This window comes from Pristis pectinata, chromosome 24 (genome assembly GCF_009764475.1).
Source record: "Pristis pectinata isolate sPriPec2 chromosome 24, sPriPec2.1.pri, whole genome shotgun sequence".
NCBI classification, from domain to species: domain Eukaryota; kingdom Metazoa; phylum Chordata; class Chondrichthyes; order Rhinopristiformes; family Pristidae; genus Pristis; species Pristis pectinata.
In genome coordinates, this window is record NC_067428.1 from 29,085,070 (window position 1) to 29,100,240 (window position 15,171).

The following is a 15,171-nucleotide window of genomic DNA, read 5'->3' on the forward strand; positions in this document are numbered from 1 at the left end:
CGATGGGCAGAGAATTCCACAGATTTACTACTCTGTGAGGAAAAGCAGTTCCTCCTAATCTCCATCCTAAATCTATTTCCCTGAATCTTGAGGCCATGTCCCCTAGTTCTAGTCTCACCTACTGGTGAAAACAACTTTCCTGCCTCCATCTTATCTATCCCTTTCCATAATTTTGTGTTTCCGGTGGGTATAGTCCCAGGCGACTTAATCTCACCTCGTAGGCTAACCTCCTTGTCTCCGGAATCAACTTGGTGAACTTCCTCTGCACTGCCTCCAGAAGCAGTACATTTTTTCTATATTTGCTCTACTATTTCTATTAAAATTGATGGGGTCTCAAATCTAGAGCCAAGTCTGATCTGACACGGAATCCAAGAGATATTTATTTTCTTTCCCCTCAGCATAATGCTGGGGAAATCCCATCAAGAGTAGGTGGTTCTGCTGGTTGCGTATGGCCTTCCAAATTTCTCAGTAAGTCCTGAACTTTGCGGTTGATTGCGCATGCTTGGACATCTAGGACTTCAGTTTCCACAGCTGAATGTGGCAGGATCAGGACTGCAGAAGAAAACTATCAAGATCCACTTTCAGTGTATTCCTCTGCATGTTCTTGGTTCTATAACCCCTCCAAATGTGGAAATCCAAATAAAACACATGTACTGAGTTTATTACATTTAAGAGGCATTCAGACAGACAATTGGCAAGGAAGACACAGAAGAATAAGCTCCTGATGTGGGCAAATGGGATTAGTGTAAATGGGCAAAAAGCGAGGCATGGATGTGGTGAGTTCCAGGGCTTGTTTCTGTGCTGTACAACTCTATAACAATGGATGTGTGCTCCAAATTACGCAACAAAATCTCTTTAAAACCCATTGGTGATTTATTTAAGAGACACGAGGCTGCAGATGCTGCTACCTGGAGCCAAAAAAAACACACTGCTGGAGGAACTTGGTGAATCAACAGCATCTGTGGAGGCAGAAAGATTGATGTTTCAGGTCGAGACCCTGACGCAGGATTTTGACCTGAAATGTTGACCATTCCTTTGTCTCCATGGATGCTGCTTGACCCACTAGTTCTTCCAGCAGGTGATTTGTATAATACATCCCTCCATTTCTTCAGTATTCTAGTCCAGTAGCTTAATCAGCATATAAATGTTCCATCCTCATTCCAGGCTATTTCCACATGCTCATCAGTCTCTAAATATAGGTCACTTTCCAGCTGCAAGGCTCTTGTCAATTTCTCACATTTTAATTGGTATTACAGTTTTCTGGAAAGGAAAATTAAAATAAAATGCTTCAAAAGTAGAAGAAAAGCAGCAATTTTCTGGAAATTACATTTTAATATGGCTTAATCAAGTAAACTCAGAATTGGTATGAAATTCTGATAGGAATGTTGTTTCTGAAGGATGTTTCCTTCTGGTGAAGATGATAATCCCAATAAAGGGTTCAGCCAAAACACACCCAGGATTAATGATTTATTAGTAGTCTGTTTATCTTTCAAAAAAAACGTTCTGCATAGATTAACTTGATTTTGCTCTTGCATTTTTGCTCTGCAGTTTGATAATGTGCAATTTGGATATATGCTTCAAGCATTTCAGTAAACTTGTATCTTCAGACCTCAAAAGTGATTTTTTTTTTAAAAGTTTCTTTCAAAAAGAAAGGTGCATGTTTTAAATAGCCACGTAATGTCTGCCACTCTTAAAGATTTCTAACTTATTCCTAATGATGATTGCATTGCATGTAATATTTAGGATATTTTGATTGTTGTGGTATGAAGTCATTCAGATTATTTCCTTGGTTTGGATGTTGAACAGAATAACATTATTCTGTCAGCCATTGATTGTTTCTCATAATCTGACCATGGCCCTTGCTAGTTTTTCTAAATATAAATATAGCCACAGTTAATTGGCAGTCCATCTATTGGTGTGTATTTTATTGCCTACTCCTACATCACTTTAAGACAATTTTTCATGCATCCAAATTGCACAAAATTACAGCACTTCAAAATGTAATTTAAATATTAGTGTATGTGTCCTACTGATCCGGAATCACTACTGCTTGCCCTTGGACAGTGCTGCTTCTAATATGAACCAGGGTGTGGTTTTCTGTTAAGAGCCCAGCTTTCTGTACTGGTGTGGTGTATGGGCTTTCTCTGATGGCTTTGACATCAGCGAGGTTAAATTTAAAGTGGCTTAACAAGTAACTTGGAGCAGGGAAGCCTGTCAAAGTTAGCATTGCCTCATATGACTCCATGATGGGTTTACTGGCACAATGAAGGTGTTCCAGGGATGTGTTCTATGGAGTGGAATGGTGTGACTCAGCATCTGTTCAGAAGTGGCCCAGGTCTCGGCTTGTCTGCCAGCCGATCTGGGTGAATCTTGGAAGATTTGCCGTGTTATTGATGTACATTGCTTTGAATGTTTCAGAAATAAATCAGTACCATCAACCTAATCACAATTTCTAAAAGGTTGCATTGCTTTTATTTTGTAAGTATTCATACTGACTTGTAACCATTTGTTTTTTTTTTTCCCCTCAGCTTTCTAAAGAGTTTAACAAAAGTCCAGTTAATAATTCTGAAACCATAACCAGCCTACCGATCAGTATTCCATTGAGCACTGTTCAACCAAACAAATTGCCTGTCAGCATTCCTTTGGCCAGTGTAGTTCTACCAGTTCGTGCTGAGAAAGCGGTGAGTAATATTTTACAAAAATGCAAAATTATAAGAAACTTTAAATGTTTTGATACTTACTGGATGGTTTAATAACATTCTCATGTCCTGGCTAATCTTGCTACTTCAGTAATCTGTTTAGTTTTGAAGAGATTCTGAATCATTACCTGTAACACCATCACTCTCCTATTTAGTCATGTCACGCCTTTCCCTCACTCCTTTCATTACATTACTAGATGCCTTATTAACCTGAAATATCACTGCAAACCTGAACTCATACCCATGACTATCTTCTGCCTTGACTTGGGCATTCTGATATGCCACCATGGCTTGGATTGCTGCTTTCAAGCAGGAGCCCATGTTATTTCAGAAGTTCTTACCTTAGCTCTTCTCTGCCTGCCTTTTTCTCATTGCTTTTCCTTTTTGGTGACATCATTTATGAGCCTGTTGATTTTGTTTTGTTCTGCTGATAACAACACAAACCTGCTGTTGACTCCAGTGTCACTGCTAGTATTCTGGCTGCCTGTTTGAATCACAATTTTCTTCACTTGCAATATTACAAAAAACTGGTTACTTTAAACAGTGTGCTGATTACCAAATAATGGACAGCATCTTCTGTGTATTTTCTCCATTGTTGTGGCATTCCCCTCAAATCTCTGGCAATTTAACAATTCACTACTTTTGATGGTTCTATTCACGAACAGCTTGACCACCATTCCAGCCCCAGTTCCACCTGGATTGCATTCCAACCTGAAGAGAGGATAACCTGCCTGTTTTCTTTCCATGAAAATGTTTGTACTGTCATAGTAGACAAAGAAATACTTGTGTGACATTGGAATTAACTAGCTTGAAGTGTGGTGCAAATGTGTAAATAGGGATTTCCCTTGATTCTCGATAGTAACTCTAACCAAGTGGGAACCGGTTCAAGAAATTCCCAGACCATAATGTTCTAAAGGCACACACTGGTCTGGGAATTTTTTGGACCAGCTCCCACTTAGATTGGACCTCGTATTTAAACCCAAAGTATAATGGGAGTGAAATTTTAAAGCTGTATTATAATTGCCAAGCTACAATATCAAATACTAACAATGTTGCAAAAAAAAAGTTTTGAAGGAGGGCCAATGTTGGGGAAACAGAATCCTCATAACAAGCCTTAGTGACTGTAAAATAGTAAACCACTGGTTCTAATATGCTAAGCAAAACATGTAAGTAATATTTATACTGGACTCTACCACTCCCTTAGATAACAAGGGAGTTGTGTTTCAAGGCTGCAGATAATACTTCTAAATTATTCATTTTGTTCTGTCAGGCATTATACAATATGATTTTTCTATTTTTTTGTCAGGCTTAAGTGCAGGTTGTTTTAATTATCTAACTAGATACAACATCAAAACTACGTTTTTACTGCTTTAAGCTAATATTAATTTAGCACGCTCTCTTTTATAGAGAAACACACCTAGTCCTATTCATGTTTCAAATCGTGACTTATCGATGCTTGACAAACAATATGGTGCTAATTATGGAAACGCAGCTGCAAACAAACCACAGTCTTTGGCTACCTCAGGTAGTGTTCCTTTTCCATTTGATTTCTAACTATTATATAGCAGTTTCCATGCAGTTAGTACAGTTAATACTTTGGCCAGATGTGAATTTCTTAATTCATCTCCATAATAATGTGAATTTTACACTATTAGTTTTGATGCTAAGCTTGTGAAATAAGTAAATTGCAGAAAGGAAGATATTAAAGATAGGCCTTTCAAAATCAAATTAATGATTATATAATGTCTGTAAATTTCTAAGCATTTGCAGCTGAATGAATGAATAAAAAAACTGCATAAACGATAATTTTGAGTGAACTGTTGCTGTGATTTAGTGCATGTGGTTGAGGAAAAAAGTTCATGTTGGTATTTTGAGAAGCTTTTTTACTTTAATTTTCTTGCATTGAATGGTTATGTGCTAAGTAACACAAAGGCAGATGGTAGATATATTTTCATCAAAGCTGGGGCTGTTGCAATGATTCTTTTGTTTTGTAGGTTTTTGTTACTCAGCTGGCTCTATGACAGTCAATGGAGTCCATTCTGGTTCTTCCATCCAGTCAGCACTCAATAGTCATGACAAGACATTAGAAGAGTCTGATTCCACCAGCGTAGGTATCCTTGCCAACAGTTCTGCCTTGCAGAGTACAAACTTACAACATCCAACAATGCACCTGATGCAGTCTCGGAATTCTGAACACAACTGCCCCGCCACACAGCATTCAGCCAGCCCTAGGCTCTCTGGCTCTCAAAACCCAACAGCCAGTTCCCCAAACGTTGCTGGGGTTTTACAGTATGCAGACACACAAAAGGCCTTCTCGGAGGTAATGAAAAAGGATTTACCATCAGACCAAGGTGCCTCTGATCAGGAGAATGAATCTAAACGGAGAATAATATTTTCCACTGCAAATGCTGGAAACATAAAGCAGCCAGTTTTAAACAAACAAACTTCAGTTGCTTCGGCCATCAAGTTAGAATCTGGACAGTCGATTTCTCAAGAAGGAAAAAAGAAGGGCAGAAGGAAACGTTCTTCTCTGACATCCAGTTTGAATGCAGGCAGTTCTCCTAAACGGAAATCCCTGCTTGCTTCACTTGGCCTTTCTTCAGGATCTCCTTTGAATATAAGTTCCATGGTAGGTGGTTTGGTTTATTTCTATTTTACTGATAAATTTGGAAGAAAATCTGGATTGTTGACTTCCAGACCTACTTTCAATGTACAGCCATAAGAAAAGATTTTTGAAAGAGTCTAACTTCTTAACAGACAGCAAACTATGAAGGAAAATGCACAAATTTTGATGTAATTTTAAACAGTCTAGAGAATGCACTGAAGACAGGAAAAGATGGAAGTTGAAATATTGTCTCAATTTCAAAATAGATTTATTAGGACCAATCTTGTTAGCAGCAGTCAGCAGCTCCAATTTGAATGGTAGGCAAGCAGTCTTCTAAACTTAAAATCTGGGACTTGCATGTGCTAATAAAGAGAGAAGTTCAAGACTTAATGCATCTATCAGCATGACCCACTGCTGGAATCCAAGTGAAATACAATGGCAAAGTCCCACCTTGTTGGAATTTCCCGAGTGCTCTGATTCGGTGCCACATCAGAGCTGGCGTGTGATCTGTGACCTCAGTGGGGATTCTAGGACTGTGAATTAGGAAGCGGAGGGAAAGGAAAGTTCCCAATTATTTTACTTCAGTGTTTTTGTATGATTCAACTTATTTAGTCATAAAACCAATTTTTTTTTTAACATGTATAAAGTTCCCCTCTGCTAAATTTTAGAACTTCAAGTTCATCTCTTTCTGAAACTTTGTTGTTTTCCAGTTGGCATAAGGTCTTTGTCGTTTCACGTCAATCTTGGGTGACAGCAAAGCTGGACCAGATAATTTGTTGTGGGATGGAGTTAAGGCCATGCATGTCATGGCTGAGTAAGTCTACAAAGTGCAGCTTCCAGTGGATGCTGACTGCTTCACTCTTGATGAGTTCATCTCTTTTCTTGTCTCTCAGCCGGGTGACTCCTGAGTGTTTGCGCTATAGGTGACCTTGCTAGCAGTGAGTAATCCGATCATGGTCACCAGCGAGTTGTTGTTACCTCCTGTGCTCTTTTAAGTCATAAGTTTGGACTTCAGCATTCAGATGTCTGCAATGCTGTTGTTGTTTCCTGTGAGTATGGTGGAATGTATAGTCCAAGATTAACTGCAAACTCGAGGCAATCGGGTCCTGGATCTCCTGGCCACTCTAATCAAGCACCCCTGGTATTTTCAGGTAGAGAGACTAAGTATCTCTTCACATGTTAAATATGATGAACATCACCATTGTCCAGACACCTTGGAGACACTGGTAGATGTTAGAGGTTGTCAGGTTATCTGAGATGCTGGTTGAGAAGAGTACAAGGGTCCTTTGACTTCCTCCACTGATTTTCTTGCAGTAAAATTTCTGTTGCCACTTCTGTTTGGGGGCCAGGCTGATGTGTCATTTTTGGTATCACCCATGCAGAAATACTAGTGTTTGGTCCATTTGCCTGATGCATGTGGCTTGATTGCTGACAGACGAGCTTGTATCCTCTGCCTCTGATGCGGATGACAAGATCCATTTGGCAAGGGCTCCTAAATTTGTGCAAGTAGGCAGATTAGGAGCTCACTCTGCACGTAGTGTTGTACCTAAATCTAGTGACTATTCCTCCATTGAGGTCTTAATGCATTTTTATTTGGTTCCAAAATATTAACAGAGTTTATTTTGGACAGCATGTTAACTGGCATGTGTATAAGATGGATATAAATTGCTCGACAACAACGGACACTTGTTTCGGGCACCTAATGTGAATTGATGTTCTAGTTTTGAATAAATAGATGACAGGGTTGCCACCTTGGCTCCAAACAATAGTTCACTATAATTCTCTGAGTTGACTGCTGTAATAATTACTAACACACCCATTGTCTCTGAGCTTCCCAGAAGGCAAGCCACTCCCAGCAGCAAACATTTCAAGATCATGTTTTTGTTTTATTTAGGTCAATAATATCAATCAACCTCTGGAAATAACAGCAATTTCATCACCAGAAACTTCAGTGAAAAGCTCTCCAGTTCCACATCAGGATAATGAAGGACCTCCAAATTTGAAAAAGAAGAAAATGTTTGCATCTAATGGTGTTCATTATTCACCTCTTACTTCTGATGAAGAACAAGAGGAGGAAAATCAACAGATTAATGGAAGGTGGGATTCTTTTTCTGCTCACTTTCATGCACTTATAATTCTTAAATATTTGACATGGGGTAATCCATGTGACTAAATTGCTTTGAAATGTAATGCAATTAAATTTTTCCTCTGTTTTGTGTTTTAAGAATTGAAGTGAAATTTGCTGCAAATGAAGGGAGCTGAGAACTTAAATTCAGAACAGTCAAAATAAAATTTATCTGTTGTGACTGTTGATCTTCTGGTTAGTACGGCCTCTGAGCCATTTTAAAATTTTGTTGTAAAGTGGGATGGTTTGAGTTTTAACTTTAAGTAACCAATTTGGAGTAATTATAACTAATGTAAAAAAATTTGCAATTAGTAAGATGGTATTGCATATAGAAGCATGCATAACCATTTGAAATCAGTTAAATCTTAAAATGTGAGCCCATTAACAATCTAGATGTGCTCATCTCTTTCCTTTATGGCCCCACACAAGTGCAGGTAAGTTTGTTTTATATATTTTACTATAATGTTTTTTTAATTAAGTTTAACATTGGTATAATTAAAATCTATTTCAACTGTTTTTGAATGTCTCTTGTTATCAGAGGCATTAAGCGTCAGCACAATCATGAGTGCATTCATTAATACTGTATTTGTAAAGATACTTTTTTGCTTTCAAGGATTGAAAGAAAAATGACTCAATGCACTGTGTCGATCGAGAGTAAAGATATTACACCTGTTTGTGGGGAAGGTGACCCAGGTAAATTGAGTTTGTGGAATCCAACTAAAATCTTCTTTTCTGAAAGAAATGATTTGTTAATTATTTTCTTTTATACTACAGATTGCCCCGCTACATAGTGAACAGAGTTGTGATGTATTATGAAACATTATTTTTGAATTACAAATGAGCCCTTTTCTCACCACTTCACCTTTTATCTAATCCACCACCATTTTAGGAAGCATGTTGTTAGAACAAAATGTAAATCAAAATGCAGCACAGTAGAGATGAGCTGCTTACGGTATGTGGAAAATCTGCTAGTTAAGGCCAGAAATTGGAAGATAATACAGTTGAATACATGGCTAAAGAGCTGATATAGAAGCGAGGGCTTTGGATACCTAGATCATTAGGATCTCTTCCAGGGCAGGTGGGACCTGTACAAGAAAGACGAGTTGCACCTAAATGGGAGGGGCAGTGAGATCCTTTCAGGGAGATTTGCTAGGAAGGGTTTAAACTGATGTGTGTCAGGGAGGTGGGAACCAGAACGGTAGGTCAGCTGGTGGCATGATTGAGGTGAAGTCAAGTAGGTCTAATAGGAAAAATAGGCAGCGCTGAGGTAATGAACACAAGGAATAATGGTATGTAGTGTATTTATTTTAAAACAAGGAGTATAACAGATAAGGCAGATGAACTTGGAGCCTGGATTTGTACATGCTGCTATGATATTGCAGTCATTAAATAAACTTGGTTGAGAGAAGGGCGGGACTGACAGTTTCACATTCCAGATAGAGGTTTCAGACTTGACAGAGAGGGACGTAAAAGAGTTGGATGATTGGTGTTACTGGCTGGGGAGAATTTCACAGCTGAACTTGGAGGGCTCACCCAGTGAGGCCATGTGGGTAGACCTCAGGAATAAGAAGGGTGCAACCATTATGATGGGGTTATTCTATGATGGGGATGCTCAAAAGCCAGTAGAAGCCAAAGGAACAGAAATGCAGGTAGATCATGGAAAGATGTAACAGGGTTGCTGTAGTTGGTGATTTTAACTTCAATATTGACTGGGACTCCCTTAGTGCCATGGTCCTAGATGGGGCTGAATCTGTTAGGTACATCCGGGAGGGTTTCTTTAAACAATGTGGATAATCCAATGAAAGAAGGGACTGTACTGGACCTTGTACTGGGGAATGAGCCTGGCCAAGTGATCGAACTATCAGTGGGAGAGCATTTAGGGAACAGTGACTGTAATTCCCTAAGCTTTAAGATGGTTATGGATAAGGAAAAGATTGTTCCTTGGGTAAAATTGGAGAAAGACTAATTACAACAGTATTAGGCAGGCACTGGAGAAAGTAGATTGGGTACAGCTGTTTGGGAGTAAATCCAAATCTGACATGTGGGAATCTTTTCAAGGCCAGCTGGTTAGAATTCAGAACCAGTAGGTTTCTGTGAGGATGAAAGATGAGGATGGCAAGGTTTGGGAACATTGGATGACGAGATTAAAATAAACTCTATTTATACAGCACGGTAACAGGCTCTTCTGGCCCAGCAAGCCCACACCGCCCAATTACACCCATGTTAACCTACTAATCTGTACATCTTTGGAATGTGGGAGGAAACCAGAGCACCCGGAGGAAACTCACGCAGTCACGGGGAGAACGTACAAACTCCTCACAGACAGCAGTGGGAATTGAACCCGGGTTGCTGGGGGAAGCTTGTGTGCAGTTTAGGAAACTGAAATTAGAAAAGACTCTTGAACATAAGCAGGAAAGGACCCTTGGGAGCACTGATGTACAGAGGGATCTTTGGGTGAAAGTTCATAGCTTTCAAAGTGGTAACACAGTTGGGTAGGGTGATAAAGAAGGCATATGGCATGCTTGCATTCACTGGTCAGGATATTGAGCATAAAAGTTGAGAAGCCATGTTGCAGCTGTGTAAAACTTTGGTTAGGTTGCATTTGGAGTATTGCGTGCAGTTCTGGTTGCCCCATTACAGGAAGGATGTGGAGGCTTTGGAGAGGTGCAGAAGGGGTTCATCAGGATGCTGCCTAGATTAGACTTTTAGCTGTAAGAGGTTGGACAAACTTGGATTGTTTTCTCTGGAGTGTCGGGGGCTGAGGTGGGGGGTGACCTGGTAGAAGTTTGTAAAGTTGAGAGGCATAGCAAGGGTAGATAGTTGTTGTTGTTCCCCAGGGTGGAAATGTCAAATTCTAGAGGTAGCGGTTTAAAGTGAAAGGGGGGAAGTTTAAAGAAGATTTGCAAGGTGTTTTTTTTCCCACATCGAGAGTGGTGGGTGTCTGGAATGTGCTGCCGGGGGAGGTGGTAGAAGCAGATATGATAACAGCGTTTCCAAAGCATTTAAATAGATGCACGAACAGGCAGAGAATAGAAGGACACGGACCTTGTGCAGGCAGATGGGATTAGTTTAAATTGGCATCCTGGTTGGCGTGGACATCGTGGGCCAAAGGGCTTGTTCCTGTGCTGTACTCTGTGCTAATATTGGGAGATTTCAACTTAATGTTAAATGATTGATTCTTTAACGATTCATATCATTATAGAAGCTATGAAACACAGTTCCTGTAACATTAAATAATATAACTATAGCATGCCTTCAAGTCTATTCCAGCCATTTCTTGGTTCATTGTGAATGTGGGATTGAATGTTGTTGGTGCTCACCCCAGGTATGTGTGCAAGTAAAGACTTGATATGAAAGTGGAAGGAAGTTGTTAGTATTCAGTTTGATGAAAATTGTGGATAAATATTTGCAGAATGAGTATCTCGGCAGGTGTAATAAGCATGCCCTAAATGGATAAACAAAAATTGGAAGTCTTGTGCAGGAGGGAGCTTGGGGTCTTCATAAAGATTGTAAGAAGATAGAAGAACAAGTCTCTGTTAAGGATATAGGAAACATTAAAATTACAGCAAAAAGATAGTGAAGGAAAAGATACCGGTACAGAATCCAAAGGAAACAAATATATTGTTTAAATAGCAAGAGTTCAGCATGGGGGGGGGGGGGGGGGGGGGGGGGGGGGGAAATAGAGAGTTTTAGTGAAAGGACAACTATACGTTTAAAGAATTTTTAACATCTCTGAAAAACTAAAGGAAGGAATAATTAGATAAGTCGATGGTAACATCCTTTATTAAGAATGATGATCCAAATCAATTTGTAGACTTTGGCATTGGAGGCTCAAAATGAACACATCCCCTGCAATCCATGTATTTATCTCTGATCCTCTGAGACCAATTATGGAAATCTGCAAGTACTTCACAATCGTATTCAGGAATCATTAGAAGTGACTGTGAAAATTCAAAAGATATAGTTTAATATGGGCAGCCTTCACAATCTGGTATAGTCTGTACATTGTGAGAAAGGAAAGGTGCAGTCTGGCAGTCTATTTGAAGAACTAATGTATTTAGTGAATCATAGAAAACCAGAGAAGATTGATTGGATGGTCAGGTGTTCTGGCCTTTGGTAAAGTTTTATGTGAAAGGGTAGGACAGTGATGCACTAGTAGAGCTGATGTGTCACAGCACCAGGGATCCAGGTTCAATCCTAAACTCAGGTACTGTCTGTGTGGAGTTTGCACGTTCTCCTGTGAATATGTGGGTTTCCTCCCACATCCCAAAGACCTGCAGGTTGGGAGTTTTTAATAGGAAACTGTAATTTGCCCCTTAGTGTGTAGGCAAGCAGCATGATTAGTGTAAATGGGTGGTTGATGGTCATCACTCTATGGGTAGAAGGGCCCATTTCTGTGTTCTATCTCTCTGACTCTTGGTTGCTCCTGAAACTAAACAGAGAAAATTGAAAATGTTTTTTTTATATATAAAGATATTTGCTGAAGAGAGAAATAATGGGTACAGAGTGGGGAGGGATTTTGGGGAAATCTATAGCAGTGGTTAGTGATGGAGCTGGAAAATGTTGCGTGACACAAGAGTTGTATCTCAGACTTGTGCTGAAGACTCTTACCTTCATTAGCGACTTGGATTCAGAAATCAGTATAAAACTGAAATTTGAGAATAGCCAATTGGAGGGTGGAGCTGGAGGAAGTGGATCAGAACCAACTAAAAGTTTAATAAATTGAAATTATTGCTGGAACAGGCTGGATGGAATTGAATGCAGGCAAGTAAAGCTTTGGACTTCTGAAGGAAAAGGGAAGATCATTATCAAAGTCTAATTTAAAAGCTGAAGATTAAGTGGAAAGGAATCTGGTTTGATCTGAGATGTCACTCTTTTTAAAATGTCATTCTGTCAGTACAGCATAAGTCGGAGAATATCAAGGAGATGGTGCCATGAATGTTACATGGAACCATTCAAGTAAGGAGGCTCATGCAGAGCCATGAGGCTGATCTCCAGGATCACAAGGTTAGGTTGGAAAGAGACTCCTGAAAGACCAAAGGAATCATAAGCCTTGAAAGAGAGTGATTGAGAGGTGATCTTAGTTAAAATAATGCAGCTTTAACTTCAGAATCAGGTTTATTATCATTGTCTTGTATGACGTGAAATGTGTTGTTTTGCAGCAGCAGTATAGTGCAAAGACATAAAATACTATAAATTGAAATAAGCCAGGTAAACCTGTATCAGTATCAAAGTATAAACTGACTAAACCAATCCTGAATTAAAATAGACCAAAAATAGGGTAAGGGCAATTTTAAGGCATGTGGTATGAGGAGTTTTTAAAAAAAATAGTGATCAACACTTGAAATGACTTTCCAGTTTTTTCCAAGATGGAAATGCAAAAGTTATTGATGGTGGTGGTGAGGAGAGAGAATGTCCATGCTTTGTTTTTCTTTGAACGGAGAGAAAAATCTGTCATCTGACCTCACTAAAGCCATACACATCTTGTGAGCAATTATGCTTTCAATTTGTGTTGCTTTGATTATTGAATTTCTTTTGCATGCTTCAGATGCTTAATGTTATAAGTGCAACCTGTGACTTGCAATATGAAATGGTTCAATTATCGTCAAGTACCAAAGCACTCCAAGCTCACCTTTAGAAGTCTTCAGATAAATTACTGATTCTTACCTTGGTAATAAAATTAAATGTGAATTTTCTTTAACGTGCTGACCATGCTTTTTGTTTTAATTCTCTATAGTTGGAAGTTTAACAATACGGAAGCAAGGACTCAGTTCCAGTAGTACAGACAACAGCAGTAAATGGAAGTCCACTTTTTCTCCAATATCTGATAGCAATTTGACCAAGAACTCTGACAACGGATCCCAGTCAGCATCTGCTTTATGCCAAGCGTCTCCTTTTGGCACCAGGCCTATTACAGGTGACCTTTCAGTTAGTAATTCTAAAATGGTTTCCCATCATGGGAAGCATATTGAGACTGTCTCACTAGGAAAAAGTGGTCATCATGCAGTCTCGACTATTAACTTCTAATAAGAATTCTGGATGATCTGAATTTCACTCTATAGAAGTATAATGTGGGTGCTTATTTTGCGCCTAAAGCTTCAGGGAGTGGGTCTGAATTTCAGTGCATTGTATCAACTGTCCTGGAACAAAACTGACTCTAAAATTGACTTGAGTCCCTCCTCAAACAAGGCATGGGCAGATGGGCTGACTGGGGCAAGGGGGAGATGAGGTGTGCAAGTCGGGGGTCAAGGGTAAAGAAAATGCATGGGCTTTAAGTATCTTGGGAGGCCACTTGGAGAAGAATACTTTGTTTCGTAATATTAATATGAACAAATCATGTGAGAAGAGGAAATAAAAGTGGGTCAAAATTCCTTATCAGGGATTATTGTCCTAACAGGAGAAATACCTAGTGGCAAAAATATATCAGCTACTGTTTATACACTAACTACCCTATGGCTTCCCATGCACCATGCTGAAAGCTAGTCAGAATCTCTTTGCCAATAATCACTGCCCTATCAGGAGGAATATTAAGTGGCAAAGGTTTGTCATCTGCAGTTTCATACATCAGTCACCCCACCACTATCTGCGCACCATGTTCGGTTTGGTTACAGTTGCAAACTCTGAAGGTCCTATTTCTGCCCTGCTTAGAGATCCTAGTAATCTGTAGAATCCATATTGTTGCAGCATTGCTCGAGTTCCATATGGGGCCAACAATTCTACAGTCATTCCTTGGATCAATGCCCTTTACTGCACACATGGTCCTTGTTACAGCTGCTGGAGTTGGATTGACTAATTTTTGATTTGTTAGTTTCTCTTCTAGTTGTGGGGCTGGAGGGTTCAGACGTGAGAATGTAATTAATACTGTTAGACTAGCATGTAGAAAATATTGGGCTTTCCATTTTTGTAAAATTTGTGTATTTTGAAGTAGGAACTCATGTCAAAATATATTTTTGATAAAATTTATTTAAAAGTAGATGGTATTTGATTTCAAAGATGGATACTTTCAGTTCAGTTAACATTCTTTTTGCTCTGAGCTGCTGCCACAATGCCTTTCTCAAAAGAGCATCATCTATTGCTCTGGTTGGCTGAGTGCATGAATAGGCACAGCTACAATCAATAAGAAACTCCCTATATTAATTTGCTTACTGTCAACTAAAGCACCACTATAGGCAGTTTGTAGTCAAAAACCAAAACATTGCAGATATTGGAAGTCCAATGGAGAGAGAAACGGTCAGAATGCCAGACCTGACTTGATGACCTGATGGTGCTTATCCTGCTGAAAATCTGCAGCTTCTTGTTTTGATTTGCCACGTTGTTGTATTGGCTGTCACAGAAAACCGTTGGAATAAACAGGTGCTTTTCAGGCTGCAGGGGTCTAACTCTTGGAGAGCTTCAGGGATTGGTTCTTGGCCCTCAATTGTTCGCTGTTTACAATTGATGACTTAGAGGGAATGAAATGTTGGGATTCTAAGTTTGCCAATGATATGAAAATAGGTGGAAGGGCATGCTGTGATAAGGACATAGTGATTCTGCAGTGGGATGTGGATAGATTGAACGATGTGGGGGGGGGGGGGGGGGGAGAAACCTGACAAATTGAGTTTAAAGTGGGGAAGTGTGAGGTCATGCACTTTGATAAGAGGGATCAAAAGGCAGGTGATTGTCTCAATGGAGAGAGACTGCAAGTGAATGAATTGAGGGATCTAGATGTTCTAGCGCATGAATCATCAAAAGAAATAGTAGGC

General features: G+C 39.5%; 1 protein-coding gene across 2 annotated transcripts in view; it reads left to right on the plus strand.

Annotated features, from left to right (window-relative positions):
* dot1l (DOT1-like histone H3K79 methyltransferase) overlaps positions 1–15,171 on the plus strand; it is a 91,629-nt gene that overhangs the window by 64,570 nt on the left and 11,888 nt on the right. For both annotated transcript variants that reach the window (XM_052037599.1, XM_052037600.1), the window contains exons 22-27: positions 2,529–2,681; positions 4,107–4,224; positions 4,694–5,328; positions 7,199–7,401; positions 8,043–8,122; positions 13,167–13,346. In XM_052037599.1, the coding sequence (XP_051893559.1) occupies positions 2,529–2,681; positions 4,107–4,224; positions 4,694–5,328; positions 7,199–7,401; positions 8,043–8,122; positions 13,167–13,346 (1,369 nt within the window). The remainder of the gene's footprint in view (positions 1–2,528; positions 2,682–4,106; positions 4,225–4,693; positions 5,329–7,198; positions 7,402–8,042; positions 8,123–13,166; positions 13,347–15,171) is intronic.